The sequence below is a fragment of the Macaca fascicularis genome, chromosome 3 (genome assembly GCF_037993035.2).
Source record: "Macaca fascicularis isolate 582-1 chromosome 3, T2T-MFA8v1.1".
Lineage (NCBI taxonomy): Eukaryota > Metazoa > Chordata > Mammalia > Primates > Cercopithecidae > Macaca > Macaca fascicularis.
In genome coordinates this window covers 53,134,956-53,161,805 of record NC_088377.1, presented here as the reverse complement: position 1 = coordinate 53,161,805, position 26,850 = coordinate 53,134,956, and the positions used below count along the sequence as shown (strand labels likewise).

At 48.6% G+C, this 26,850-nt stretch overlaps 1 protein-coding gene across 10 annotated transcripts in view; it reads left to right on the top strand.

The window, feature by feature from the left end:
• Positions 1-26,850, top strand: part of RFC2 (replication factor C subunit 2) — a 47,593-nt gene that overhangs the window by 6,227 nt on the left and 14,516 nt on the right. For 6 of the 10 annotated variants that reach the window (XR_012432323.1, XR_012432322.1, XR_012432321.1 and 3 more), the window contains exons 1-5: positions 17,382-17,507; positions 19,421-19,490; positions 22,102-22,143; positions 22,763-22,869; positions 25,756-25,857. Coding sequence is in view for 6 of the 10 variants with exons in the window: in XM_005549382.4 (XP_005549439.1) it covers positions 17,401-17,507; positions 19,421-19,490; positions 22,102-22,143; positions 22,763-22,869; positions 25,756-25,857 (428 nt within the window). In the remaining 4 variants the exon portion in view is untranslated. Of the gene's footprint in view, positions 1-12,458; positions 12,578-16,476; positions 17,300-17,381; positions 17,508-19,420; positions 19,491-22,101; positions 22,144-22,762; positions 22,870-25,755; positions 25,858-26,850 lie in introns of those variants that run through there. The other 4 variants (XM_074034772.1, XM_074034771.1, XM_074034770.1 and 1 more) reach the window with 3 other exon arrangements.

Here is a 26,850-nt window from a genome sequence, read left to right as displayed (position 1 = left end):
ATTGTTTGAACCTGGGAGGCAGAGGTTGCAGTGAACCGAGATTGCACCACTGCACTCCAGTCTGGGTGATAAAGTGAGACTCCATCTCAAATAAATGAATGAATAAATAAATAAATGAAATAAATAAATGAAATAATAAAATGAGGACATTGGACAAGGTTACCTCTAAACAGCACACTCTGGCTTAACTTTGACAACATTTCAGGATAAGTGAGTTTTTCAGGAAACAGACCTATAAATAAAGCTCAGTAGTTGCCCTCCAGGACTCCCAGATAGCAGTGTAGGAAAAGGACTCCGTCTTAACACAAAAAATAAAAGTCAAAAAGTTAGCCAGGCGTGATGGTGCATGCATGTAGTCCTAGATACTTGAGAGGCTGAGGCGGGAGGAGGGAGGATCTTTCAAGTCCAGGAGTTTGAGGCTCCAGTGAGCTATGATCGCGACACTGCACTCCAGCCTGAGTGACAAAGCCGGACCCTGTCTCAAAAAATAAAAATAAAAATAAAATAAAATAAAATAAAAGGGCGTGAGGCGGGGTGCAGGCATGGTGGCTCGCCCCTGTAATCCTGTAATCCCAGCACTTTGGGAGGCCAAGACGGGCATATCACCTGAGGTCAGAAGTTTGAGACCAACCTGGCCAACATGGCGAAACCCTGTCTCTACTAAAAATATTTTTTAAATTAGCTGGGTGTGGTGGTGGGCACCTGTAATCCCAGCTACTCCGGAGGCTGAGGCAGGAGAATCGCTTGATCCCGGGAGCCGAAGGTTGCAGTGAGCCGAGACCACGTCATTGCACTCTAGCCAGGGCAACAGGAACGAAACTGTGAAGAAGAAAAAAAAAAAAGAGGGCCGGGCGCAGTGGCTCCTGCCTGTAATCCCAGCACTTTGGGAGGCTGAGGCGGGCGGATCACGAGGCCAGGAGATCGAGACCATTCTTGCTAACACGGTGAAACCGTGTCTCTACTAAAGATACAAAAAATTAGCCGGGCGTGGTGGCGGGCGCCTGTAGTCCCAGCTACTCGGGAGGCTGAGGCAGTAGAATGGCGTGAAACCAGGAGGCGGAGCTTGCAGGGAGCTGAGATCGCGCCACTGCACTCCAGCCTGGGCGACAGAGCGAGACTTCGTCTCAAAAAAAAAGAGAGAAGGGGAGGGGAGGGGAGGGGAGGGAAGGGAAGGGAAGGGAAGAGAAGGGAAAGAGAAGAGAAGAGAGGAGAAGAAGGGAAAAGCAAAGTCTCCCTGCCAAGTCACCTTGAAAGGCCAATTAAAATTTCCTCCAAATACCACGCGGGAGGCGACGGCAACCGAAACATTAAACTGCTTCTGGTTCCTAGCAGCTGTCGGGGGTTTCTTTCCTTCTTGGCTCGGCCTAGAAACTCATATTTTATTCATGAAAATTGAGGCCCTGGGAGGCCTGGGCATAAACAGGATGTAAATATTTGCGGGTGGTGACGGTGGAGAGGTGGTATTTGGGCAGGAGCTGGCTAAAGTAGGGACATCCAGGACAATGCTTACCTGGGGACCCGCCTACTTCCGTGCCTGCTATAGGCTGGGGTGGAGGCATATGCAGGCTGTGCCGCTGGTGGGCTATGAGTGGGACTCCAGTGCCCTTGAAGTGAGTCAGGGGATATTGATTGCTTAACCTTCCCGGTGCATTCCATTTTCCCAATCATTGGGATCCTTTTTATTTTTATTTTATTTTTATTTTTTGACAGAGTCTCGCTCTGTCGCCCAGGCTGGAGTGCAGTGGCTCACTGCAACCTCTGCCTCCGGGGTTCAAGTGATTCTCCTGCTTCAGCCTCCCAAGTACTGCCCACCATCACACCTGACTGGGTGGCTTGCTTGCTTGCTTTCCTTCTTTCTTTCTTTCTTTTTTTTTAAGACAGGGTTTCACTGTCAACCAGGCTGGAGTCCAGAGGCATGATCTCGGCTCACTGCAACCTCCACCTCCCGGGTTTAAGTGATTCTCCTGCCTCAGCCTCCCAAGTAGTTGGGATTACAGGCGCCCACCACCATGCCCGGCTAATTTTTGTATTTTTAGTAGAGATGAGGTTTCCCCATGTTGGTCAGGCTGGTCTCAAACTCCTGATCTCAGGTGATCCACCTGCCTCAGCCTCTCAAAGTGCTGGGATTACAGGCGTGAGCCGTGGCACCTGGCCTTGTTTCTTGATGGTATCTCTTCCCACCCTGTCAGCCCACAGCCTGCGCAGTGCATCCCTGCACCTAGGATAGTCCCTGGAGCATAAGTTGTAGTCTTGGTTGGAGTCTCAAAGATTCAGAATTTTCTTTTTTTTTTTTTTAACCGCTTGAACCTCCCCGTCCCAGGTTCAAGCGATTCTCCTGCCTCATCCTCCTAAGTAGCTGGGATTACAGGTGCCCACCACCATGCCCAGCTAATTTTTGTGTTTTTAGTGAGAGACGGGGGTTTCACCATATTGATCAGGCTGGTCTTGAACTCCTGACCCTGTGATCTGCCCACCTTGGCCTCCCAAAGTGTTTGGATTATTGGATTACAGGCGTGAGCCACCGTGCCTGGCCTTTTGTTTGTTTGTTTGTTTGTTTGAGACAGGGCCTTGCTGGGTCACCCAGGCTGGAGTGCAGTGGTACAATCAGAGCTCATTGCAACCTCGAGCTCCTGGGCTCAAGCAATCCCCTCCACCCTCCCCATCTCAGCCTCCCAAGTAGCTGGGACTGTGGGTGTGTGCTGCCTGCCTGGTTTAGGATTTTCAGAATGACACCCTGCATCCAACAGCCTCAGGTATAAGGAAAACATTTCTACCTGTGAGACACAACCTTCTTGGAATAGACACCCTCCGGGCTTCCCGAAGAATGTGGTGAGCGTGTCTGCACAGAAGGAGGCATGCTAAAACGGGAGCATGGTTTAAAATGCCCATGGCGCCCTCTTCAAGTAATGAGATCCACACTTGGAGATTTCTGGGGTGAGGAACATAAAATGCACCCCCCAAATTGGAGCACCAGCTGGCCAGATTAGACTGAGGTACACCACTCTATTCCCAATGGATGTGGTGTTGAAATGGTGGATATAATCTTGTTTTGAGAATAATGGGATTGCTGTTGAAAAGGAATGTCAACTACTTAGGTGAGGTGTCATCTTTTCTTACACACAATTAATCACCCCCTAACTGATCCTGTGTGGACATGTAGATTTTTTTTTTTTCCAGTATAGAACTTCTTAGCTTAAAGTGGGCTCGCTGTCGAAATATCTCATGTCACAGAGAACCCATCAGGAAGAAGAAGAAAAAAACCCCGACCTGCTGAACAGCCTAAAAAGGGCATGCTGGGGCACTCAGGTTGCTGGCAGGAAAGTCCTCAATCTCCACTCACAGCCCCCTGACCCTGCATTTTTTTTTTTTTTTTTTTTAGATATGCTCTCATTCTGTTGCCCAGGCTCTGGAATGCAGTAGTGCAATTATGGCTTACTGCAGCCTTGACCTCCTGGGGTCAAGCAATCCTGCCACTTCAGCCTCCCAAGTCGCTGGGACCACAGGCCCACACTACCATGCTCAGCTAATTGTTGTTGTTGTTGTTGTTAGAGACGGGATCTTGTAATGTTGCCCAGGCTGGTCTTGAACTCCTGGGCTCCAAAAATCCTCCTGCCTCAGCCTCCTAGGTAGCTAGAACTACAGGCACACACCACCACACCTAATTTTTTTTTTTTTTTTGAGACGGAGTCTTGCTCTGTTGCCCAGGCTGGAGTGCAGTGGCCAGATCTCGGCTCACTGCAAGCTTCGCCTCCTGGGTTTACACCATTCTCCTGCCTCAGCCTCCCGAGTAGCTGGGACTACAGGCGCCCACCACCTCGCCTGGCTAGTTTTTTGTATTTTTTAGTAGAGACGGGGTTTCACCATGTTAGCCAGGATGATCTCCATCTCCTGACCTGGTGATCCGCCCGTCTCGGCCTCCCAAAGTGCTGGGATTACAGGCTTGAGCCACCGCGCCCGGCCCTTTTTTATTTTTTTAATACAGAGTCTCACTCTGTCACCAGACTGGAGTGCAGTGGCGTGATCTTGGCTCACTGCAACCTCTGCCTCCCAGGTTCAAGCAATTCTCATGCCTCAGCCTGGCTAACTTTTATATTTTAGTAGAAACGGGGTTTCGCCATGTTGGCCAGGCTGGTCTCAAACTCCTGACCTCAAGTGATCTGCCTGCCTCAGCCTCCCAAAGTGCTGGGATTACGGGCGTGAGCCACCGCAACTGGCCTAATAATTTTTAAAAATTTTTATTATTACTTTTTTCTTTTTCTGAGATGCAGTCTCGCTCTGTCACTCAGGCTGGAGTGCAGTGGCACGATCTGGGCTCACTGCAACCTCCGCCTCCTGGGTTTAAGCAATTCTCTGCCTCAGCCTCCCGAGTAGCTGGGATTACAAGTGCCCACCACCACTGTGGTGGGTGTAATCCCACCACTGCTGGGATTACAGGCGTAAGCCTCTGCGCCTGGCCTAAAAATTATTTTTTATAGAGACAGGGTCTTGCTATGTTGCCCAAGCTACTCTGGAACTCCTGGGCTCAAGTGGTCCTCCCACCTCAGCCTCCCAAAGAGACATAAATAATAATAATAATAATAACGGCCGGGTGTGGTGGTTCATGCCTGTAATCCCAGTACTTTAGGAGGCCTAGGTGGGCAGATCACGAGGTCAGGAGTTCAAGACCAGCCTGGCCAAGATGGTGAAACCCCATCTCTACTAAAAATACAAAAAATTACCCCGGCCTGGTGGTGGTGTTCGCCTGTAATCCCAGCTACTTGGGAGGTTGAGGCAGGAGAATCACATGAACCCAGGAGGTGGATGTTGCAGTGAACCGAGGTCGTGCACCCCTCTCCAGCCCGGACGACAGAGTGAGACTCTGTCTTGAGGAAAACAAACAAACAAAACACACACACACACACACACACACACACACACACAGGATTCTATGTTTCTTTTTCTGGACTTTATTTTTTTTAAGGGGGTCACAGAAACCTCTCCCTGTCAGTACAGACAGACAGCTTTCATTTTTCAGTGACTGTATAGTATGAATGTACCATAATTTACCTATACATTCTGCCACTGGTAGATATTTATCTCATTTCCTTCCCCTCTTCCCTTACTCTAAGCTCCTGCAATGAACATCCTAGTACATATATCTCTGTGCACCTGTGTAAGGATTTATGTAAGACAAGTTTCTAAAAGTGGGATTCTGGGTCAAAGAGTGTATACTTCTAAAGCATTGCTAGAAACTGACAAATTTTCTGTACGATTTGTACAGAAAAGAAAAATGGGCAGACAAGTCACAGAAGAGGAAATACAAAAGGTCGACACACATAGTAAAATGGTCTACAAGACAATGAAAATTGAAACAGGCTGGGCACGGTGGCTCACGCCTGTAATCCAAGCACTTTGGGAGGCCAAGGCAGGTAGATCGCTTGAGTCCAGGAGTTCAAGACCAGCCTGGGCAACATAGCAAGCCCCTATCTCTACAAAAAATACAAAAAAAAATTAGCCAGGCATGGTGACCTGTGACTGTGGACCTGGCTGCTGGGGAGGCTGAGATGGAAGGATCCCCTGAACCTAGGAGGTTGATGCTGCATTGAGCTGTGATTGCACCACTGCACTGCGGCGGGTGACAGAGTGAGACCCTGTCTCAAAAAAAAAAAAAAGTATTACAAATTGAAACAGCACTCATGTGTATACACGTGTAATATCTATTGCATGTAATATAATTATATATACATGTAATATCTATTGCATGTAATATAATTATATATACATGTAATATGTATTACTGAGATATATTTACATGTATATATTTGCACAGGAGATTAGTAAACAAAAAAAATGCATTATTGGCTCTCATCCACCATTGGTGGAGGGATAAATGGGATAAAATGAACTGAGCTTGGTCGTCTCTGGTCCACCACACCTCATCAGATTTAGAAGGAGCCACAGGTGACTGGGCGCAGTGGTTCATGCCTATAATCCCAGCACTGTGGGAGGCCAAGGCAGGCATATCACTTGAGTTCAGGAGTTCAAGACCAGCCTGGCCAATACGGTGAAACCCCATTTCTACTAAAAATACAAAAAGTAGGCCGGGTGCGGTGGCTCACGCCTGTAATCCCAGCACTTTGGGGGGCTGAGGTGGGCAGATCACGAGGTCAGGAGATCGAGACAATCCTGGCCAACATGGGGAAATCTCGTCTCTACTAAAAGTACAAAAATTAGCTGGGCATGGTGCCGCATGCCTGGAATCCCTACTCGGGAGGCTGAGGCAGGAAAATCGCTTGAACCAGGGAGTCGAAGTTTGCAGTGAACTGAGATTGTGCCACTGCACTCTAGTCTGGCAACAGGGCAAGACTCCGTCTCAAAAAAAAAAAAAAAAAAAAAAAAAAGAAAATTAGCCGGTCATGGTGGCAGGTGCCTGTAACGCCAGCTACTCAGGAGGCTGAGGCAGGAAAATCACTTGAACCCGGGAGGCTGTGGTTGCAGTGAGCTGATATTGGACGACTGCACCCCAGTCTGGGTAAGAGAGCGAAACTCCATCTCAGAAAAAATAAAATAAAAAAAGTGGTTGCAGGAAGGTCAGGGCTGACGTGCTCACTGAGGACAGGAAGGAGGGAATGCTTGGATGAGTAAACAGACTAAAATTAGAAGTAAAGAATCCAAAAAGCCTATGATCTAGGCTGTATAGAGTGGGGGGAACAGCCCGTCTCCCATCCATCGTCTCTGGGGTCAGCCCACATCATGATGCATAAACATTTGACCTCTATACTATCAGGAAAAATCCTGTACCCTTTTTGTTTTCAAAGAAGCCAAGGGGCCAGGCACAGTGGCTCACGCCTGTAATTCCAACACTTTGGGAGGCCAAAGCAGGAAGATCACTTGAACCCAGGAGTTTGAGATCAGTCTGGGCAATATAGGGAGACCTTATCTTTACAAAAAATAAAAAATAAAATAGCTGGGCCTGGTGGCATGTGCCTGTAGTCCCAGGTATTAGGGAGTCTGAGACGGGAGGATCTGCTTGAGCCCAGGAAGTCAAGGCTGTAGTGAGCCGTGATTGTACCACTGTACTCCGGCTTGGGCAACAGAACTAGACCCTGTCTCCAAAAAAAGATGGCAAGGAGGTGTGTAAAGCAATTTTCGAAGTTTCCAAACTGTTAAAGTTTAACAAAATAGTTAACATGTAAAACTTTGCATACAGTGGGCACTTAACCGGAACATGTATTTATGTAGAATAGTTTCTAGGAGAGTTATTAAAGCACACTCTTCAGGATTGGTTTAAAAAGTAGGGCAGGAGCTTTTGAAATTATGAGCCTTATCCACTTTAAAACACCACCTTGTGAGGCAGATGTCTTTCAAAGGGTGTATCTCGGCTGGGTGCAGTGGCTCACACCTGTAATCCCAGCACTTTGGGAGGCTGAGGTGGGTAGATCACTTGAGGTCAGGAGTTCGAGACCAGCCTGGCCAACATGGTGAAACCCCCGTCTCTACTAAAAATACAAAAATTAGCTGGGCATGGTGGCGGGTGCCTGTAATCCCAGCTACTTGGGAGGCTGAGGCAAGAGGATCACTTGAACCCGGGAGGTGGAGGTTGCAGCGAGCCGAGACGGTGCCAGTGCACTCCAGCCTGGATGACAGAGCGAGACTCTGTCTCAATAAATAAATAAATTAAATTAAATATAAAACAAAAAATTAAAAAATGTATAAAAGATGCATCTTAGAGTCACGGGTAGACATCTTCTCCTGCCCTTAAAAATGGAGCTGTCTAGGGTGATAAGGGGTTGTGAGGGGTGTAAAAACGTAAAAGACATGTCCTCTTTGGATACGTTTGCTCAGGGACACCAGATTTGAACTTGAGCTTGCTTCCTTTGAAGGCCCAGCTCGAAGGTCATGCCTCGGGGTGCCTGGGCCCTACAGACACAGTGGCTTTTCCTTCCCAGTGCTGTCTAGCGCCTACCCAGCAGTGGAGCGTGGACACCCGTGTGCCTGCCAGGACGCTCAGACCAGGCACTTTTCGTCTAACTCATTTTTGCATCTCCCACTGCGGTGAATCCAGAACTGTCCTCCCATGGGCCAGTCCTTTGCAGACTGGCTGTGCCTGAGTCCCGTCCTGGCTCTATAGCCAGGGCTGTCCTTGTCAAATGGCTGGCTTCTTTTGGATGCTTGTGGAGAGAGCCCAGTCAGAGGTCACCCTGTGACCTAGTTAAGCGTAGCGCAGGAGAAAGTCTGTACACACTCAGCGACACACACCAGATGCAGAGAGAGATTCAGGCAGAGATGGAGACAGGCATGGAGGGAGGGAATTTCGGGTGTTAGACATGCCTTCTTTGTGGATAGAATGGCCTTCACCCGTGCCCACCAAGGCACCCAGCAAGCTCTTGGCGAGGCCAAGATGACCTCAGAGAGATGGACGGGTGATTGGATGGTTGGACACAGTGAGGAGCACGGGCTCTGGGTTAGACCATCCAGGCTCTGCCTCCTACCCACCAAGTCACTCTGGTTACCACGTGCCTCCATTTCCACACCTGTAATGGGATAATAACAACCTCCGATGGGAATTGCAAGGAGTCAATGTCAACCCCTTCTACCCAGAACAATTGCTAGTTACTAAGCCTCTGCAGGGCCTGAAGACTGTCACCAGCTGCAGACTCATTAAGGGGACACCAGGGACAACTGGCAGAGAGGCAGCTGCCCGAGGTGGGGAGCCGGGAGGTGGAGATCCAGGCTGACTCAGCGCGCACTGGCCACCCGGCCTCACAGCATCTCCGTAGTTAGCTCTCAGTTTTCTCACTGGTAATAACAGTATTGGAGCATTTGAATAGCCCTTGAACAGAATTACCTCCTGTGTGTGGCTGGCAGGGGTGTACCCTATGACAATCCTTCAGAATACAATGTGGCAACACCCTCAGGAATGTGGGGTTTCTGGTGTACTCTAGGATGACTTCTGTGCACTGAAAACTTTATTTAAACACATTTCTTAAAGGCCAGGCGCAGTGGCTCACGCCTGTAATCCCAGCACTCGGGGAGGCCAAGGCGGGTGGATCACCTGAGGTCAGGATTTCAAGACCAGCCTGACCAACATGGTGAAACTCCATCTCTACTAAAAACACAAAATTAGGCGGACGTGTAGCGCATGCCTGTAATCCCAGCTACTTGGGAGGCTGAGGCAGGAGAATCACTTGAACCTGGGGAGGCGGAGGTTGCAGTGAGCTGAGAGCGCACCACTGCACTCCAGCCTGGGCAACAAGAGCGAGACTCCGTCTTGGGAAAAAAAAAAAAAATTACTTAAGTAAGGGACAAATTTAAAAAACCTTTGCCAGGCGCAGTGGCTCACGCCTGTAATCTCAGCACTTTGAGAGGCCAAGGCAGGCAGATCACAAGGTCAGGAGTTCAAGACCAGCCTGGTCAATATGGTAAAACCCTGTCTCTACTAAAGATACAAAAATTAGCTGGGTGTGGTAGCACATGCCTGTAGTCCCAGCTACTCAGGAGGCTGAGGCAGGAGAATCACTTGAACCCGGGAAGCAGAGTTTGCAGCGAGCCGAGATTGCACCACTGCACTCCAGCTTGGGTGACAAGGCGAGACTCCATCTCAAAAAAAAAAAAAACCTTTTTGGGTAATATAATTTCTTTTTTTTTTTTTTTTTGGGACAGGGTCTTCTTGCTCTGTCTCTAGGCTGGCGTACAGTGGTGCAATCATAGCTCACAGATGCCTCTAACTCCTGGGCTCAAATGATCCTCCCACTTCAGCCTCCTGAGAAGGCATATATCACCACACCCAGATAATTTTAAAAAATGTTTTTGTAGGCATAGGATCTTACTTCATTGCCCAGGCTGGTCTCAAACTCCTGGCGATTAAGTTCTTTTAAACATTTTCAACTACTTTTACAAATTAAATATATTTGATTGATTTCCTTTTTGAGTATCTTATCTGACAAACCTTCCAAGTACTAAAATGGTTTTTTTTTTTTTTTCGAGATAGAGTTTCACTCTGTCACCCAGGCTGGAGTCCAGTGTCAAAATCCTGGCTCACTGCAACGTCTGCCTCCAGGTTCAAACGGTTCTCCTGCCTCAGCCTCCTGAGTAGCTTGGACTACAAGTGTGTGCCACCACATCCGGCTAATATTTTTATATTTTTATTAGAGATGGGGTTTCACCCTGTTGGCCAAGCTAGTCTCAACTCTGACCTCAAGTGACCCACCCACCTCGGTCTCCCAAAGTGCTAGGATTATAGGCATGAACCATTGCACCCAGTTCAAATATATCTAATAAATCTAATAAACTAAACTTGTAATATTTTATTTTTTTTAATTTTTCAGGCAGGGTCTTGCTTTGTTGCCTAGGCTGGAGGGCAGTGGTGCAATCACTGCTGACTGTAGCCTTGACCTCCTGAGCTCGATCAGTCTTCCCATCTCAGCTTCCCTAGTAGCTGGGACTATAGGCATATGCCACCACACCTTGCTAAAAACCTTGTAATATGTTGAACCTCAAGTTCTCTTAAATATCCTAATACTATTTATACAGCTAGTGAGATTTCAATCTAAAATCACAAGTTTAACTTAACTGATTCAACTTTACATTTTAAATTAGAATCATAAATTTCCCGTTGGACACTGAGCCCGGCCTGAATTGTTCCATAATTTAAGAATTAAATCAAAAAATTAGCTGGGCATGGTGCCGGGTGCCTGTAATCCCAGATACTTAGGAGGCCAAGGAAGGAGAATTGTTTGAACCTGGGAGGAGGAGGTTGCAGTCAGCTGAGATTGCACCACTGCACTCCAGCCTGGTTGATAGAGCAAGACTCCGTCTCAAAAAAGAAAAAAGAAAAAAGAATTAGAGATTAAAAGATCAAGGCTGGGCGCGGTGGCTCAAGCCTGTAATCCCAGCACTTTGGGAGGCCGAGGTGGGCAGATCACGAGGTCAGGAGATCGAGACCATCCTGGCAAACACGGTGAAACCCCGTCTCTACTAAAAAGTACAAAAAAACTAGCCGGGCGAGGTGGCGGGTGCCTGTAGTACCGGCTACTGGGGAGGCTGAGGCAGGAGAATGGCGTAAACCCGGGAGGCGGAGCTTGCAGTGAGTTGAGATCCGGCCACTGCACTCCCGCCTGGGCGACAGAGTGAGACTCTGTCTCAAAAAAAAAAAAAAAAAAAAAAGAGATTAAAAGATCAGAAAGCAAAGCCCAATACTTCCACACATATTTCCTCTACACCCAGCCTTTGGCAACCAGAATGATCTAAAACCCAAACTGGGTCATGTCACTTTGCCCCACCTCCTCCGGGGCTTCTCACAACTCCTAATTAGCCTTCACCCTGCATGATCTGGTCCCTGCAGGCTCCATCTCTCTCCCGCCCCCATTCCCACCTCTCCCGGGCGGATAATCTCTCTCCCGCCCCAAATCCCACCCGTCCCGGGCTGATCATCTCTCTCCCACCCCAAATCCCACCCGTCCGGGGCTGACCATCTCTCTCCCACCCCAAATCCCGCCCGTCCAGGGCTGATCTCTCTGCCGCCCCCACTCCCACCCATCCCGAGCTGTTCAGACCACTGTGTGCCCCAGCTCTGCTGTCACTCATCCTTTCGTCCCTTCAGGAAATGTGGGGTCTCTCTCTGGGCCACTACAGGCAATGAGGATACAATGGGAACAGGACAGAGAAAGTTCCTTTTCTCAAAGAATTGTCATTCTAGTGGGGAAACAAACAATAAACAAGGCAACAAATCTAGCTAAATATAGATTGTGGGCAAGAACAATAATAAACAGACAGGGGCTGGGCTCAGTGGCTCAGACCTGTAATCCCAGCACTTTGGGAGGCTGAGGCAGGAGGATCACTGGAGCCCAGGAGTTCAAGACCAGCTTCGGCAACAAGGTGAGACTACGTCTCTACAAAAAATAAACAGATTGGCCAGGCATGGTTGCATGTGCCTGTAGTCCCAGCTACTCAGAAGGCTGAGGTGGGAGGATCACTTGAGCCCAGCAGTTCAAGATACCTGGGCAACAGAGTAAGACCCTGTCTCTACAAAAGATAAACAGATTAGCTAGGCATGGTGCCATGTGCCGGTAGTTCCAGCTAGTTGGGAGGCTGAGGTGGGAGGATCACTTGAGCCCAGGAGGTCAAGGCTGCAGTGAGCTATGATCACGCCACTGCACTCCAGCCTGGGCAACACAAAAAGACCAACTCAAAAAAAAAAAAAAAGAGAGAGAGAGAGAGAGAAAGAAATAAACATGGTGTTAGCGTACGTAGCAATGGGAGGCAGGGCAGGGTATTGGGTGGTCCTTCCAGGCAAAGCCAATAGGCATGCAAATCTCAGATTGGGGATTTACATCTCAGGCCAAACGCGCCTCCCCATCAAAGCCCTTCCTGACCTCCCAAGCGAGGTGTTAGCCTATTGCTGATATCCCAACCACCCACCAGTCCCTTTTCTGACACTGATCATAATTATGTTTTTATTTATTTTATTTGTGAGACAGAGTTTTGTTCTCATCGCCTAGGCTGGAGTACAGTGGCACAATCTCAGCTCACTGCAACCTCCGCCTCCTGGATTCAACCGATTCTCCTGCCTCAGCCTCCCAAGTAGCTGGGATTACAGGTATGCACCACCATGCCCTGCTAATTTTGTGTTTGTAATTCAGATGGGGTTTCTCCATGTTGGTCGGGCTGGTCTTGAACTCCCGACCTCAGGTGATCCGGCCATCTCGGCCTCCCAAAGTGCTGGGATTACAGGCGTGAGCCACCAGGCCCAGTCCATAATTACATTGAAATAAACATAACATTGGCCGCTTGCTGTCAGTTTCCCTCCCTACAATGGAAGCTCCTGTGCCCCTTGCAGTGGCTCTAGGCACTTGGTCAATATTTGTTAAAGGCATAAAACGTGCTGGTTACATAATTTCTAACCAGCTTCCGAATTCCATAAATCTAATCAGAGCAATGCCCGGGGACAAATTTTACCCAGATGAGACATCCTTATACAGTAGATATATCTAGGAAATTTTTTTTCGGTACACGCTGTGCCTCTCAATCTTGAAAATGCTACAAAGTGTTCGCTTTGGCAGTGCATAGACTAAAACTGGAACGACACAGAGAAGATGAGCAGGGCACCTAATTTTAAAAATGCTAATGAAAATGTTAGAAAAACCATAAATGGGGCCGGGTGCAGTGGCTCACGCCTGTAATCCCAGCACTTTGGGAGGCCAAGGCGGGCAGATCACGAGGTCAGGAGATTGAGACCATCCTGGCTATCATGGTGAAACTCCATCTCTACTGAAAAAAAAAAACACAACAAAACACTATAAATGGATGGAACACCGCAGTGCCTGAGAGGAAACAATTATTTAAATGATAGCATCACCGTTTAAAAACAAAAAACTGTCAGGTGCGATGGCTCACTCCTGTAATCCCAGCACTATGGGAGGCAGAGGTGGGTGGATCACTTGAGGCCAGGAGTTCGAGACCAGCCTGGCTAACGTGGTGAAACCCTGTCTCTACTAAAAATACAAAAATTAGCCGGGCGTAGTGGCGTGCACCTGTAATCCCAGCTACTCCGGAGGCTGAGGCAGGAAAATCTATTGAACCCAGGAGGCAGAAGTTGCAGTGAGCCAAGATCATGCCACTGTGCTCCAGCCTGGGTGACAGAATGAGACCCCATCTCAAAAAGTAAATAAAGGCTGGGCACGGTGGCTCACATCTGTAATCCCAGAACTTTGGGAGGCTGCGGTGGGCGGATCACCTGAGGTCGGGAGTTTGAGACCAGCCTGACCAACATGGTGAAACACCGTCTCCACTAAAAATACAAAATTAGGGTGTGGTGGTGCATGCCTGTAATCCCAGCTACTCGGGAGGCTGAGCCAGAAGAATTGCTTGAGCCTGGGAGGCGGAAGTTGCAGTGAGCTGAGATCGTGCCATTGTACTCCAGCCTGGGAAACAAGATCGAAACTCCATCTCAAAATAAATAAATAAAAAAAAATAAAAACGAAAACAAAAATAGCTTAAAATCACAAAGAAATCCACTTGAAAACAAATAATACATTTTCTTTTCTTTTTTTTTTTTTGATGGAGTTTTGCTATTGTTGCCCAGCTAATTTTTGTATTTTTAGTACAGATGGGGTTTCACCATTTTGGCTAGGCTGGTCTCGAACACCTGACCTTCTGATCCGCCTGCCTCGGCCTACTAAAGTGCTGGAATTACAGGCGTGAGCCACCCCACCCATCCTAGTTTTTCTTTTTTTTTTTGAAACGGAGTCTCGCTCTGTAGCCCAGGCTGGAGTGCAGTGGCCAGATCTCGGCTCACTGCAAGCTCTGCCTCCCAGGTTCTCGCCATTCTCCTGCCTCAGCCTCCCGAGTAGCTGGGACTACAGGCGCCCGCCACTACGCCCGGCTAGTTTTTTGTATTTTTTAGTAGAGACAGGGTTTCACCGTGTTAGCCAGGATGGTCTCGATTTCCTGACCTGGTGATCCGCCCGTCTCGGCCTCCCAAAGTGCTGGGATTACAGGCTTGAGCCACTGTGCCCAGCCTAATTTTTCTTTTTTATAGAGATGGGAATCTTGCTACATTGCCCAGGCTGGGCTCAAATGCCTATTCTCAAGCAATCCTTCCGCCTGGGCCTCCCAAAGTGCTGAGATTACTGGCATCAGCCACCAGGCCTAGCCTAAGATAATGAACTTTTAAAATTCACTGTAAACAAGGCAAACAGCATCCAGTGTGTATGACATTCTGGGCCAATGGAGGCTGGAATGGGCAGGGAGAAAACCGGGCTATGTTGTAGTCCTGATCTTGGCACGCCAGCAGATTTTCAGCCTCACATCCTGCAACGTAAGTCAGGAAGTGAGCTAACGGTGAAAGTCAAGGCATCATTCAAACCAAGATGTGTTGCCTGACCTGACAATTCAATTGGAAACCTCTGGATTTGGGGAAAGAGGATTTTGGTTTCAATTTTATTTTCTTTCTACATGCTTCCTCTTGGTGTATAACTGCCTTCCCCTCTTGTGATGACAGTCTGGGAGCTTAGCCTCAGTGTGTATTTAATTTCCTGAGATTTCATGGATTTGCTGGGAGGAATTCTCTGTGGCTACTCTTTGCCCTTTCACAAGAGCCTGTGGTTTCCCCAGCACTCCCTGGTTCCCCAACATGCTGTTTTTCAGTCCCAGGGACGCAGTTGGAGTTTTTAAGCTCTGAGCTCGGTTTGGGCCCAAGTCCAATGGGTCACAAAAGGCTCAGTCTAAAAAAAAGAAAAATGTCCTGACAGTGCAGCTTTGCCCTAAGAATCACCTCCGTCTCTGGTTCTCCTGGCATTCCAAGCACATCAGTTAAGAGGATAGCCCTGGCAGCACCAAAAGGCCTCTTGTAGAGTGGGGGTTTTTGGAGAACCATGAAAGGAATCGTGTTCTGCATTTATTAAAAATCAGGTTCTAAACTGTGTTATGTGATGGGAAGGATGTGTGTGATAGTGATTACAAGGAAAACATGAAGATTACCACACAGGAACAATTCTATGGAAAAACCGCAGACATTTCAAGAAAAGTTTATATTTCAAGAGGAGTGTGTATTTTCTCCTCCGGAAAAATGAAAGACCTGTGAATAATGATTGAAAAAACAGACAAGACGGCTCCATCAATTTAAAGGGGGAATAGGGGAAAGATGACCAATTCAAGCATTTTTTCCAAATTACATGGAAAGAAAAACACTGTGTAAGTTCTGAATCTGTATACTTTAATATTATCATTAAAACAAACTGCTTGGCCAGGGGCGGTGGCTTACACCTGTAATCGCAGCACTTTGGGAGGCTGAGGCAAGCGGATCACTTGAAGTCAGGAGTTTGAGACTAGCCTGGTTAACGTGGCGAAACCCCATCTCTACTGAAAATACAAATATTAGCCAGGTGTGGTGGCACACGCCTGTCGTCCCAGCTACTCGGGAGGTTGGGGCAGGAGAATCACTCAAACCCGGGAGCTGGACATTGCAGTGAGCTGAGATCACACCACTGTACTCCAGTCTGGGTGACAGTGAGACTCCATCTCCAAAACAAAACAAAAACAAAACAGAATGATCAAAGCACTTGTGAATCTGAAGTACCTATTTTCTTTTCTTCTTCTTTTTTTAGAAACAGGATTTCTCTGTGTCCCCTGGGGCTGGAGTGCACTGACTTGATCATGGTTCACTGTAGCTTCTAGCTTCGACCTCATGGGCTCAACCTATTCTCCTGCCTCAGCCTCTCAAGTAGCTGGGACTACTGTCACGTATCACAAGTGGATCATTTTTAAAAATTTTTTTGTAGAGATGGGGTCTCACTTACGTTGCCCAGGCTGGTCTCAAACTCCTGGGCTCCAAGGATCCTCCCACCTCAGCCTCCCAATATTCTGGGATCATCATTATTGATTATTATGGCAATTTGGGCTATGGGAGGAAAGACTAGGTAGAAAAACAGCCCACAAAAATGCTCAAAGCGCTTACAAGGTTGAAGTATTTATTTTTCTTTTCTTTTTTTGAGACAGGGTCTTGCTGCAGACCAGGTTGGAGTGCAGTGGTGTGATCAGAGCTCACTGCAGCCCGCACTTCCTGGGTTCAAGCACTCCTCCGCCTCAGCCTCCGGAGTAGCTGGAACTGCAGGTGCGCGCCACCACGCCCAGTTATTTTTTTTATTTTTATTTTTGTGGAGACGGGGGTCTCACTATGTTGCCCAGGCTGGTCTCGAACTCCTGGGCTTAATCTCTCTTCTGGTCTCTGTCCCCCAAACTGCGGGGACTAGAGGGGTGAGCCACCGCACCCGGCCTTGACTCCCCATTTTCCTGGAACGAACACTGCATTTCATCTGACAAAAGGACAGTTTCAGTTTCCTCCTCTGCAAAATGGGCTGGGGGTGGAATTCCCATCTTGCAACCGAGAATTCCCTGATAATAAACGTCAAGTGCCGAACGCGGTTGAGGCGCAGGAGCCCACCCAACGGGAGCAGCTCACTGGGACATTCAGAACAATCTGGAAAAGTGGGCACGGGCAGCCCCAGACATCATCCCCGGACCCCGCTGCCCAGCAGCGCCCGGACGCGAGCGCTGTCCGTGTCCCACCACCGAAGTCGGCGTTTGGCCGCAACGCCCCCGGCCCTGCTCCTCCCACGCCGCCGCGGAGCGGATCTTCCACAGAAACTACACACAAACGTCCGTTCCGAGAGCGACCTGCTTTCTCTGAAGGCGTCACGGCCAGAGCTCGCCTTCCTGTAGCTCCCAGGCCCGACGCCAGCTCTCCCCTAGCAACCGCGGCCTCTAGCGTCAGCCGCCGGGGAACCACCGGAACCCTCTTCGCCGGCGCGGAGAGGCGCGGGTACGTGACTTCCGCTCGCGCCCGGCGGAAGTCAGGGGGCGGGGCTTGTGTGGCGGCGTCACGGGGCGGGGCCTCGGGTGGCGGGAAGAGGAGGCGCGAGAATGGAGGTGGAGGCCGTCTGTGGTGGTGCGGGCGAGCTGGAGGCCCAGGACCCTGCCCCTTCCTCCAGCAAGGCCCCCGGCAGCGCCGGCCACTACGAGCTGCCGTGGTGAGGTCCCAGGCCGTAAAGAATGGGCGCATTTGGATGTGAGGGTGGGCGAGTGGCGGCCCGTGCTCTGGAGAAACTCGGGGGCCAGGGGCTCGTTTTGGGGGATCCCGAAGGAAGAGGAGACCCCGGGTGGCATCGAGATGATTTCAAGGAGGCGAGGGACATGGATCGAGAGTGGCCGGCCTAAACTCTGCGAGCGGAGTCTCGCTCACAACAATGCTTATGACAGTTAGGGCTACCCCAGGTGGCCACCTACTCTGACCTAGTTGGTTTTTTCAAAAGTTTTTGTGGATAGTAGTGTATGACCTCGTGTTTTTAAAAACCTCGGTCTTTTAAAAAAATTTGATTACCTGTTCAAAATAATATTTTGACTGTTAGGTTCAATGACATTTACATTTGAAATTTTTTTTTTTAATAGAGACGGGGTTTTTTGCTGTGTTGCCTAGGCTGGTGTCCAACTCCTTGGCTCAAGTGATCCTCCTGCCTCAGCCTCCCAAGTAGATGAGACTACAGGCATGCAACACCATGTCCAACTAATTTTTTTGTTTTTTGAGATGGAGTAACACTTTGTCACATAGGCTGGAGTGCAATGGTGTGATCTTGGCTCACTGCAACCTGCGTCTCCCGGGTTCAGTCAATTCTCCTGCCTCGGCCTTTCTAGTAGCTGGGATTACAGGTGTGTACTACCACACCCTGCTAATTTTGTATTTTTAGTAGAGACTGGGTTTCACCATGTTGGCCAGGCTGGTCTCAAAGTCCTGATCTCAAGTGATCCATCCGCCTCGCCCTCCCAAAGTACTGGGATTACAGGCATGAGCCACTGCGCCCAGCCTAGATCTATGGTTTTTGTCTAGCCAGCCATGCTGTATATTTGGCACATGTCTGCAGAAACTGGCAGGTAATCCTTGCCTGGCACGGTGGCTCACACCTATAAATCCCAGCACTTTGGGAGGCTGAGGTGGGCGGACCACCCGAGGTCGGTAGTTTGAGACCAGCCTGACCAACATGGAGAAACCCCATCTCTACTAAAAATACAAAATTCTCTGGGCCTGGTTGCGCATGCCTGTAATCCCAGCTACTGGGGAGGCTGAGGCATTAGAATCGCTTGAACCCGAGAGGTGGAGGTTGCAGTGAGCCAGGATCGCGCCATTGCACAACAAGAGCGAAACTCTGTCTAAAAAAAAAAAAGAAACTGGCAGATAAAGGATGAGAAAGGAGCTTGGCTGCGCCCATGTTGTCACACCAAATGATGTCAGCGTTGTGTGTGCTGGGACCCTTGTGACGGGCAGACAGGGTTGCAGCAGTGTCACGTTTCTCCAGATGGCCTGTGCTGGCCCTGCTCCAGCAACAACAGGTGTTTCTCTGCTGTAGCAGGTTTGAAGCCTTTGCTGTACAATTCTCATGCCCTTAACTTTTCAAGTGGCACTTGGGCATCTTATTACATTTTATTTATTTATTTATTTATTTATTTATTTATGAAACAGAGTCTCACTCTGTAGCCCGGGCTGGAGTGTAGTGGCGCGATCTCAGCTCACTGCAACTTCTGCCTCCCGGGTTCGAGCTATTTTCATGCCTCAGCCTCCCAAATAACTGGGATTACAGACGCACACTACCACATCCGACTAATTTTTGTATTTTTAGTAGAGATGGGGTTTCACTATGTTGGCCAGGCTGGTCTCAAACTCCTGACCTCAAGTGATCCACCCACCTCAGCCTCCCAAAGTGCTAGGATTACAGGCGTGAGCTACCGTGCCTGGCTAGCATCTTATTATATTTAAAACCTGCAACCGTTTGGCATAGTTGTACTGAATGTATGTAATTTTCCAACAAAGCTCTCAGGATGACCCTTAAGTGCTTTTTGTGGGGTAGTATGAAGATAACCATGTCAGCATTTTTATGCATTTTCTTAACAGGGTTGAAAAATATAGGCCAGTAAAGCTGAATGAAATTGTCGGGAATGAAGACACTGTGAGCAGGCTAGAGGTGAGTGGCTGTTTTTTGTTTTTTGTTTTTTTTTTTGAGATGGAGTCTTGCTCTTTTGCCCAGGCTGGAGTGCAATGGCGCGATCTCGGCTCACTGCAAGCTCTGCCTCCTGGGTTCAAGCTATTCTCCTGCCTCAGCCTCCCCAGTAGCTGGGATTACAGGCATGCGCCACCACGCCCGGCTAATTTTTGTATTTTTAGTAGAGACGGGGTTTCACCATGTTGGCCAGGCTGGTCTCGAACTCCTGACCTCATGATCTGCCCACCTCGGCCTCCCAAAGTGCTAGGATTAAGATGACCTAAGGCCAGGCGCTCACACCTGTAATTCCAGCACTTTGGGAGGCTAAGGCGGGCGGATCACTTGAGGCCAGGTGTTTGAGATCAGCCTGGGCAACATGGTGAAGCCGGTCTCTACGAAAAAATTTAAAAATGAGCTGAGTGTGGTGGCGCGTGCCTGTAGTCTGAGGTTCAAACTGGGCGTGGTGGCACGTGCCTGTAATCCCAGTTACTCAAGAGGCCAAGGCAGAAGGATCTCTTGAGCCCAGGAGTTTGACGCTGCAGTGAGCTGTGATCACACCACTGCACTCTAGCCTAGGTGACAGAGTGAGACCCTTACTTTGAGAAACAAAAAGAGTTTGGGCTTCATAGTGAGGGCAGGGAGGAGTTAAGGATTTCAGTTAGGTCAAAATATTTTAATAGGGCCGGGTGCGATGGCTCACACGTGTAATCCCAGCACTTTTGGGAGGCCAAGGTGATTGGATCACCTGAGGTCAGGAGTTCACGACCAGCCTGGCCAACATGGCGAAACCCTGTCTCTACTAAGAATACAAAAAGTTAGGCAGGCCTGGTGGTGGGTGCCTGTAATCCCAGCTACTCTGGAGGCTGAGGCAGGAGAATCACTTGAACCCAGGAGGCAGAGCTTGCAGTGAGCCGAGATCGCGCCATTGCACTCCAGCCTGGGCAATGAGCAAAACTCTATCTAAAAAAAAAAAAAAAAAAAGGCCAGTTTATGCCTGTAATCCCAGCAGTTTGGGAGGCCAAGGCGGGCAGATCATGAGGTCAGGAGATTGAGACCATCCTGGCTAACATGGTGAAACCCCATCTCTACTAAAAATACAAAAAATTAGACAGCCAGGTGGCGGGCACCTGTGGTCCCAGATACTTGGAAGGCCGAGGCAGGAGAATAGCGTGAACCTGGGAGGCGGAGCTTGCAGTGAGCCAAGATCGCGCCACTGCACTCCTGCCTTGGTGACAAAGTGAGACTCCGTCTCAAAAAAAAAAAAAATAGAAAAAAGCAGTTTTAATAAGTGTGTACTTTAGGAAAGTGGTTGTGGTTACAGGATGGGAAATGGATTTGAATGGGAGCATGGAGATCACTTAATGGCCCATTGATAGCGATCAGACAAGATAATGGGAAAGTGGTAGCAGGGATGGAGAGAAGTAAAGGACACTGGAGACGAAGAGGAGGATGGTGAAGCCCTGGTAATTGAAGTACCCAGGGTGAGGATGAGGCCAAACCAAGATGATTGCGACCTCAGCTTCGTGGCATGGACAGTCCCTGGTGGGAAACATGGGTGGGGCCTCAGGTTTGTACAGGAGAATGAAGTGTTCAGTTTTTTTTTTTGTTTTTTTTTTTTGTTTTTTTTTTTGAGACGAGTCTCGCTCTGTCGCCCGGGCTGGAGTGCAGTGGCCGGATCTCAGCTCACTGCAAGCTCCGCCTCCCGGGTTTACGCCATTCTCCTGCCTCAGCCTCCCGAATAGCTGGGACTACAGGCGCCCGCCACCTCGCCCGGCTAGTTTTTTGTATTTTTTTTAGTAGAGACGGGGTTTCACCGTGTTAGCCAGGATGGTCTCGATCTCCTGACCTCGTGATCCGCCCGCCTCGGCCTCCCAGAGTGCTGGGATTACAGGCTTGAGCCACCGCGCCCGGCCAAGTGTTCAGTTTTGAAGATGCCCAGGTGAGTTCCTGTAGTCCCAGCTACTCGGGAGGCCAAAGCAGGAGGATCGCTTGAGCCTGGGGATTCAAGACTGCAGTGAGCCTTGATCACACCACTGCACTCCAGGCTGGGTGACAGAGCCAGACTGCATCTCTAAAAGAATAAAAAGAACTTGAGGTGGATGGGGCATCCACGTGGATAAATTTGTAGCCACGTTTACTACACGGGCTGTGTAGCTGGGGAGATTCAGCTCCTCAAGCCTACAAATTAACGAGGTTTTGTGGTTTTTTTTCTTTTTGAGACAGGGTCCCACTGTTGCCCAGGCTGGAGTGCAGTGGCACAATCACAGCTCACTGCAGCCTCCACTTCTCAGGCTCAACTGATCCTCCCATTTCAGCCTCCCGAGTAGCTGGGAGTACAGGCGCACGCCACCACACCTGGCTAATTTTGTTTATTTTTTGAGGAGACAGAGTCTGACTATGTTGCCCAGCCTGGCCTCTAATGCCAGGCCTCAAGTGATTGTCCTGCCTTGGCCTCCCAAAGTGCTAGGATTACAGGCATGAGCCACTGTGCTCAGCCGAGTTTTAACCTGCTTGTTTGTTCTTTTTTCTATCTTTTTAATCTAGTCATCCAGAATCAAGTTTTAACCAGTTTTAATGATCATTTTCGCTGTAGGTCTTTGCAAGGGAAGGGAATGTGCCCAACATCATCATTGCGGTGAGTACTCAGCCCTGGGCCTGTTGAGTGTCTCCGTGTCTCATCCCACTGCGCGTTGAAGTACTTTTTTGTGCATAGCACTCCCTGCCTGGAGAGCCCCTTACCATTCCCACGGCAAAGGGAAGCATTTCGTTCAAGTTAGTTGGGAGGCCTGGGGTTGGTTGCTGTATTTTTTTTTTTTTTAATTTTTTCTCTGAGACAGAGTCTTACTCTGTCACCCAGGCTGGAGTGCAGTGGTGCAATCTCTGCTCATGGCAACCTCTTCCTCCCGGGTTCAAGCGATTCTCCCACCTCAGCCTCCTGAGTTGCTGGGATTACAGGTACCTGCCACCACGCCTGGCAAATTTTTTTGTATTTTTAGTTAGAGACGAGGTTTCGCTATGTTGGCCAGGCTCGTCTCGAACTCCTGACCTCAGGTGATCTGCCCTCCTCGGCCTCCCAAAGTGCTGGGATTACAGGTGTGAGCCACTGCGTCCGGTCAGCTGTGTTGATCTGTGTGTGCTGTGTGTGGGATGCGGGGTCAGAGGGGACGGAGGTGCATACAGCGGTGAGCAGAACTCAGGAGTTATCTGCAGTCCTTCTGGTGGTTTGTAGTCTTTACTGGAGATCTCGTTCCCAGGGCCCTCCAGGAACTGGCAAGACCACAAGCATTCTGTGCTTGGCCCGGGCCCTGCTGGGCCCAGCACTCAAAGATGCCGTGTTGGAACTCAATGCTTCAAACGACAGGTAGGTCTTAGAGTCAGACCTGCAGGGGGGTGGGTGCTCTGCACTGAGAATTGTTACAGAAACAGCCTTTCTCAGCATTGGGTTGTATTCGAAGTTGGCCTTGCCAGCTATGTGATTTCCTCCACCCCTTCCCAGTGAAAGAGCATTACTCACTTGTCAACTTGCTCGTTTATTATTTTTTTTTTCATGGAAATTTTCAGAAACTTTATCAGCTGGGCACGGTGGCTCACACCTGTAATCCCAGCACTTTGGGAGACCGAGGCGGGTGGATCACCTGAGGTCAGGAATTTGAGACCATCCTAGCCAACATGGTGAAACCCCATCTCTACTAAAAATACAAAAATTAGCTGGGTGTGGTGTCAGGCGCCTGTAATCCCAGCTACTCAGGAGGTTGAGGCCGGAGAATCGCTTGAACCTGGGAGAAGGAAGTTGCAGTGAGCAGAGATTGCGCCATTGGTCACTCCAGCCTGGGTGATGAGCAAAATTCCATCTCAAAAACAAAAAACACAAAAAACCAGTTTTTCTCTTTTTTTCAAGTTTAAAATTTTTTTTTTTTTTTTTTTTTTTTTTTTTTGAGACAGAGTCTCGCTCTGTCGCCCAGGCTGGAGTGCAGTGGCCGGATCTCAGCTCACTGCAAGCTCCGCCTCCCGGGTTCACGCCATTCTCCTGCCTCAGCCTCCCAAGTAGCTGGGACTACAGGCGCCCGCCACCTCGCCCGGCTAGTTTTTTGTATTTTTAGTAGAGACGGGGTTTCACCATGTTAGCCAGGATGGTCTCGATCTCCTGACCTTGTGATCCGCCCGTCTCGGCCTCCCAAAGTGCTGGGATTACAGGCTTGAGCCACCGCGCCCGGCCCAAGTTTAAAATTTTTGTAGAGATGGAATGTTACTATGTTGCCGAGGCTGATCTCAAACCCTTAGCCTCGAGCAATCCTCCTGCCTCAGCCTGCTAAGATGCTAGGACTGTAGACACATGCCACCGCACCAGCTTTTTTTTGTGGAGATGGGGTCTCACTATGTTGTCCAGGCTGGTCTCGAAGTCCGGGACTCAAGCGATCCTCGTTGCTTCAGCCTCCTGAAGTGCTTGGATTACAGACCTGAGCCACTACACTGGGATGTTCAACCAGTAAATATAATGCAAAATTCCAAAATGTGAAAAAAAACCCAGATCTGAAACATTTCTGGTCCCAAGCATTAGGGATAAGGGATACTCAGCCTGTATATTTAAAGTATATGTAAGGCTGGCCAGGCATGGTGGTTCACGCCTATAATCCCAGCACTTTGGGAGGTTGAGGCAGGTGGATTGCTTGAGTCCAGAAGTTTAAGACCAGCCTAGGTGACATAATGAAACCCCATCTCTCTGTATAAAAGTAAAAATCTCTGTATATCTCTCTGTATAAAAGTAAAAATAAAGCATACTGGAGGATGTGTATAAGTTAATATGCAAATTACCATTTCATATAAGGGGCATGGGCATAAGTGAATTTTGGTGTCTGAGGAGGGGCCTAGCACCAGTCCTCAGGAACACTGAGTTCAGTCTTTGATTCTTCAGTTTGGGAAAATGTGTGGAGGATATTGGCATCTGAAGATTCATAGTCTGAGATTTTGCTTATATGATCAGTTTCACCATCAGCAGAGTCTAGAATGTCGCTATTGGTGTCTCTGCAGTTCTTTTCCTTTCAGTTCTTTCTTTCCTTTTTTTTTTTTTTGAGGCAGAGGCTCGCTCTGTCACCCAGGCTGGAGTGCAGTGGCACAATCTTGACTCACCATAACCTCCTGGGTTCAAGCGATTCTCGTGCCTCAGCCTCCCGAGTAGCCAGGAGTACAGGAGTGTGCAGCCACGCCCAGGTAATTTTTGTATTTTTAGTAGAGATGAGGTTTCGCCATGTTGGCCAGGCTGATCTTAAACTCCTAGCCTAGAGTGGTCCGCCTACCTCGGTCTCCCAAAGTGCTGGGATTACAGGTGTGAGCCACCATGCTTGGCCTACATTGCAGTTATTTTATGATTCATCTAATAATTAGGAAGAGTCCTGTCAATTTTTTTCTCTTGCCTGTTGTGGGTGGAAAATGAAAAATTTTGAATTCTTGGCTGTGGTCAGTGAAAGCTTACAAGATAACAAAGGTGATGTATTTGCATTTCTGTTATATCTTTTGAAAGATAATACGGTATCTCAAGCAATGCAGTTAAAAAACTGAAGGATGAGGATTTTTTTTTTTTTTTTGAGGCAGAGTCTCGAATTATTGCCAGGCTGGGGTGCGGTGGTGCGATCCTGGCTCACCGAACCTGGGAGGCAGAGGTTGCAGTGAGCCAAGAGGGTCACTACACTCAAGCCTGGATGACACAGTGAGACCCTGTCTAAAAAAAAAAAAAAAAGTATATATTTTCTTTGTTCTTTGAAAGAACTCCAAGAAGGAACAAATGCATAAAATCTCAATCCTTATAAATAGTTATAATTGCCCCCCAAAAAAACTTAAAAATGGAAATCGGGTCTTGCAGTCCCTGATATACCGATTGTTTAAAAGTCGTCATGGGCCGGGCGCGGTGGCTCAAGCCTGCAATCCCAGCACTTTGGGAGGCCGAGGTAGGCGGATCACGAGGTCAGGAGATCGAGACCATCCTGGCTAACATGGTGAAACCCCGTCTCTACTAAAAAATACAGAAAAACTAGCTGGGCGAGGTGGCGGGCGCCTGTAGTCCCAGCTACTCAGGAGGCTGAGGCAGGAGAATGGCGTGAACCCGGGAGGCGGAGCTTGCAGTGAGCCGAGATTGCACCACTGCACTCCAGCCTGGGCAACTGAGTGAGACTCTGTCTCAAAAAAAAAAGTCCTCGTGAAGGCAACTGAATTTGTCTCAGAAAGTGCCAGTAAAATCTTGTTATTCTTTCAGGGGCATTGATGTTGTGAGGAATAAAATTAAAATGTTCGCTCAACAAAAAGTCACTCTTCCTAAAGGCCGACATAAGATCATCATTCTGGATGAAGCAGACAGGTAGAGTGCTTTGCCAAATATATTTTGACCTTGATCTCTAAATCTCTTTTTGGACTTTATTCAATCGGGATGAAAAGCACTTTTATGGTAGATTTGCTTATATCTTCAACAAGCAATTTAATAGGGGCCTGCACCTTAAATCTTTTCTTTATTAAGTAACTTACAAATATTTGTCTAGGATAGTCATTCATGTAATGTGCTGGTTTCAGCATCTCTTACGTTAATAATTTAAATGAGTGTTTTTGTTTTTGTTTGTTTGTTTTGAGATGGAGTTTCTCCCTGTCACCCAGGCTGGGGTACAGTGGCGCAATCTCTGCTCACTGCAATCTCTGCCTCCCGGGTTCAGGCAGTTCCCTGGCCTCAGCCTCCCGAGTAGCTGGGACTACAGGCACCTGCCACCATGTCCAGCTAATTTTTGTGTTTGTATTTGTATTTATTTGTTTATTTATTTTTTGAGACAGAGTCTTGCTCTGTCACCCAGGCTGGAGTGCAGTAGCGTGATTTCAGCTCACTGCAACCTCTGCCTCCCGGGTTCAAGTGATTCTCCTGCCTTAGCCTCCCAAGTAGCTGAGACTACAGGCGCGCACCACCACGCCCAGCTGATTTTTTGTATTTTTAGTAGAGATGGGGTTTCACTGTGTTAGCCAGGATGGTCTCAATCTCCTGACCTCGTGATCCGCCCGCCTCAGCCTCCCAGAGTGCTGGGATTACAGGCGTGAGCCGCTGAGCCCGGCCTAATTTTTGTATTTTTAGTAGAGACAGGGTTTTGCCACATTGGCCAGACTGGTCTCGAACTGCTGACCTCGGGTGATCTACTCGCCTCAGCCTCCCAAAATGCTGGGATTACAGGTGTGAGCCACCATGCCCGGCCTGTAAAATTTTTTATTGTGGTTAAATGGACATAATTAACCATAACATAAAATTTGCCATTTTAACTATTTTGAAATGTACAGTTAATTCAGTGGCATTTAGTACATTTGCAATGTTGTGCAA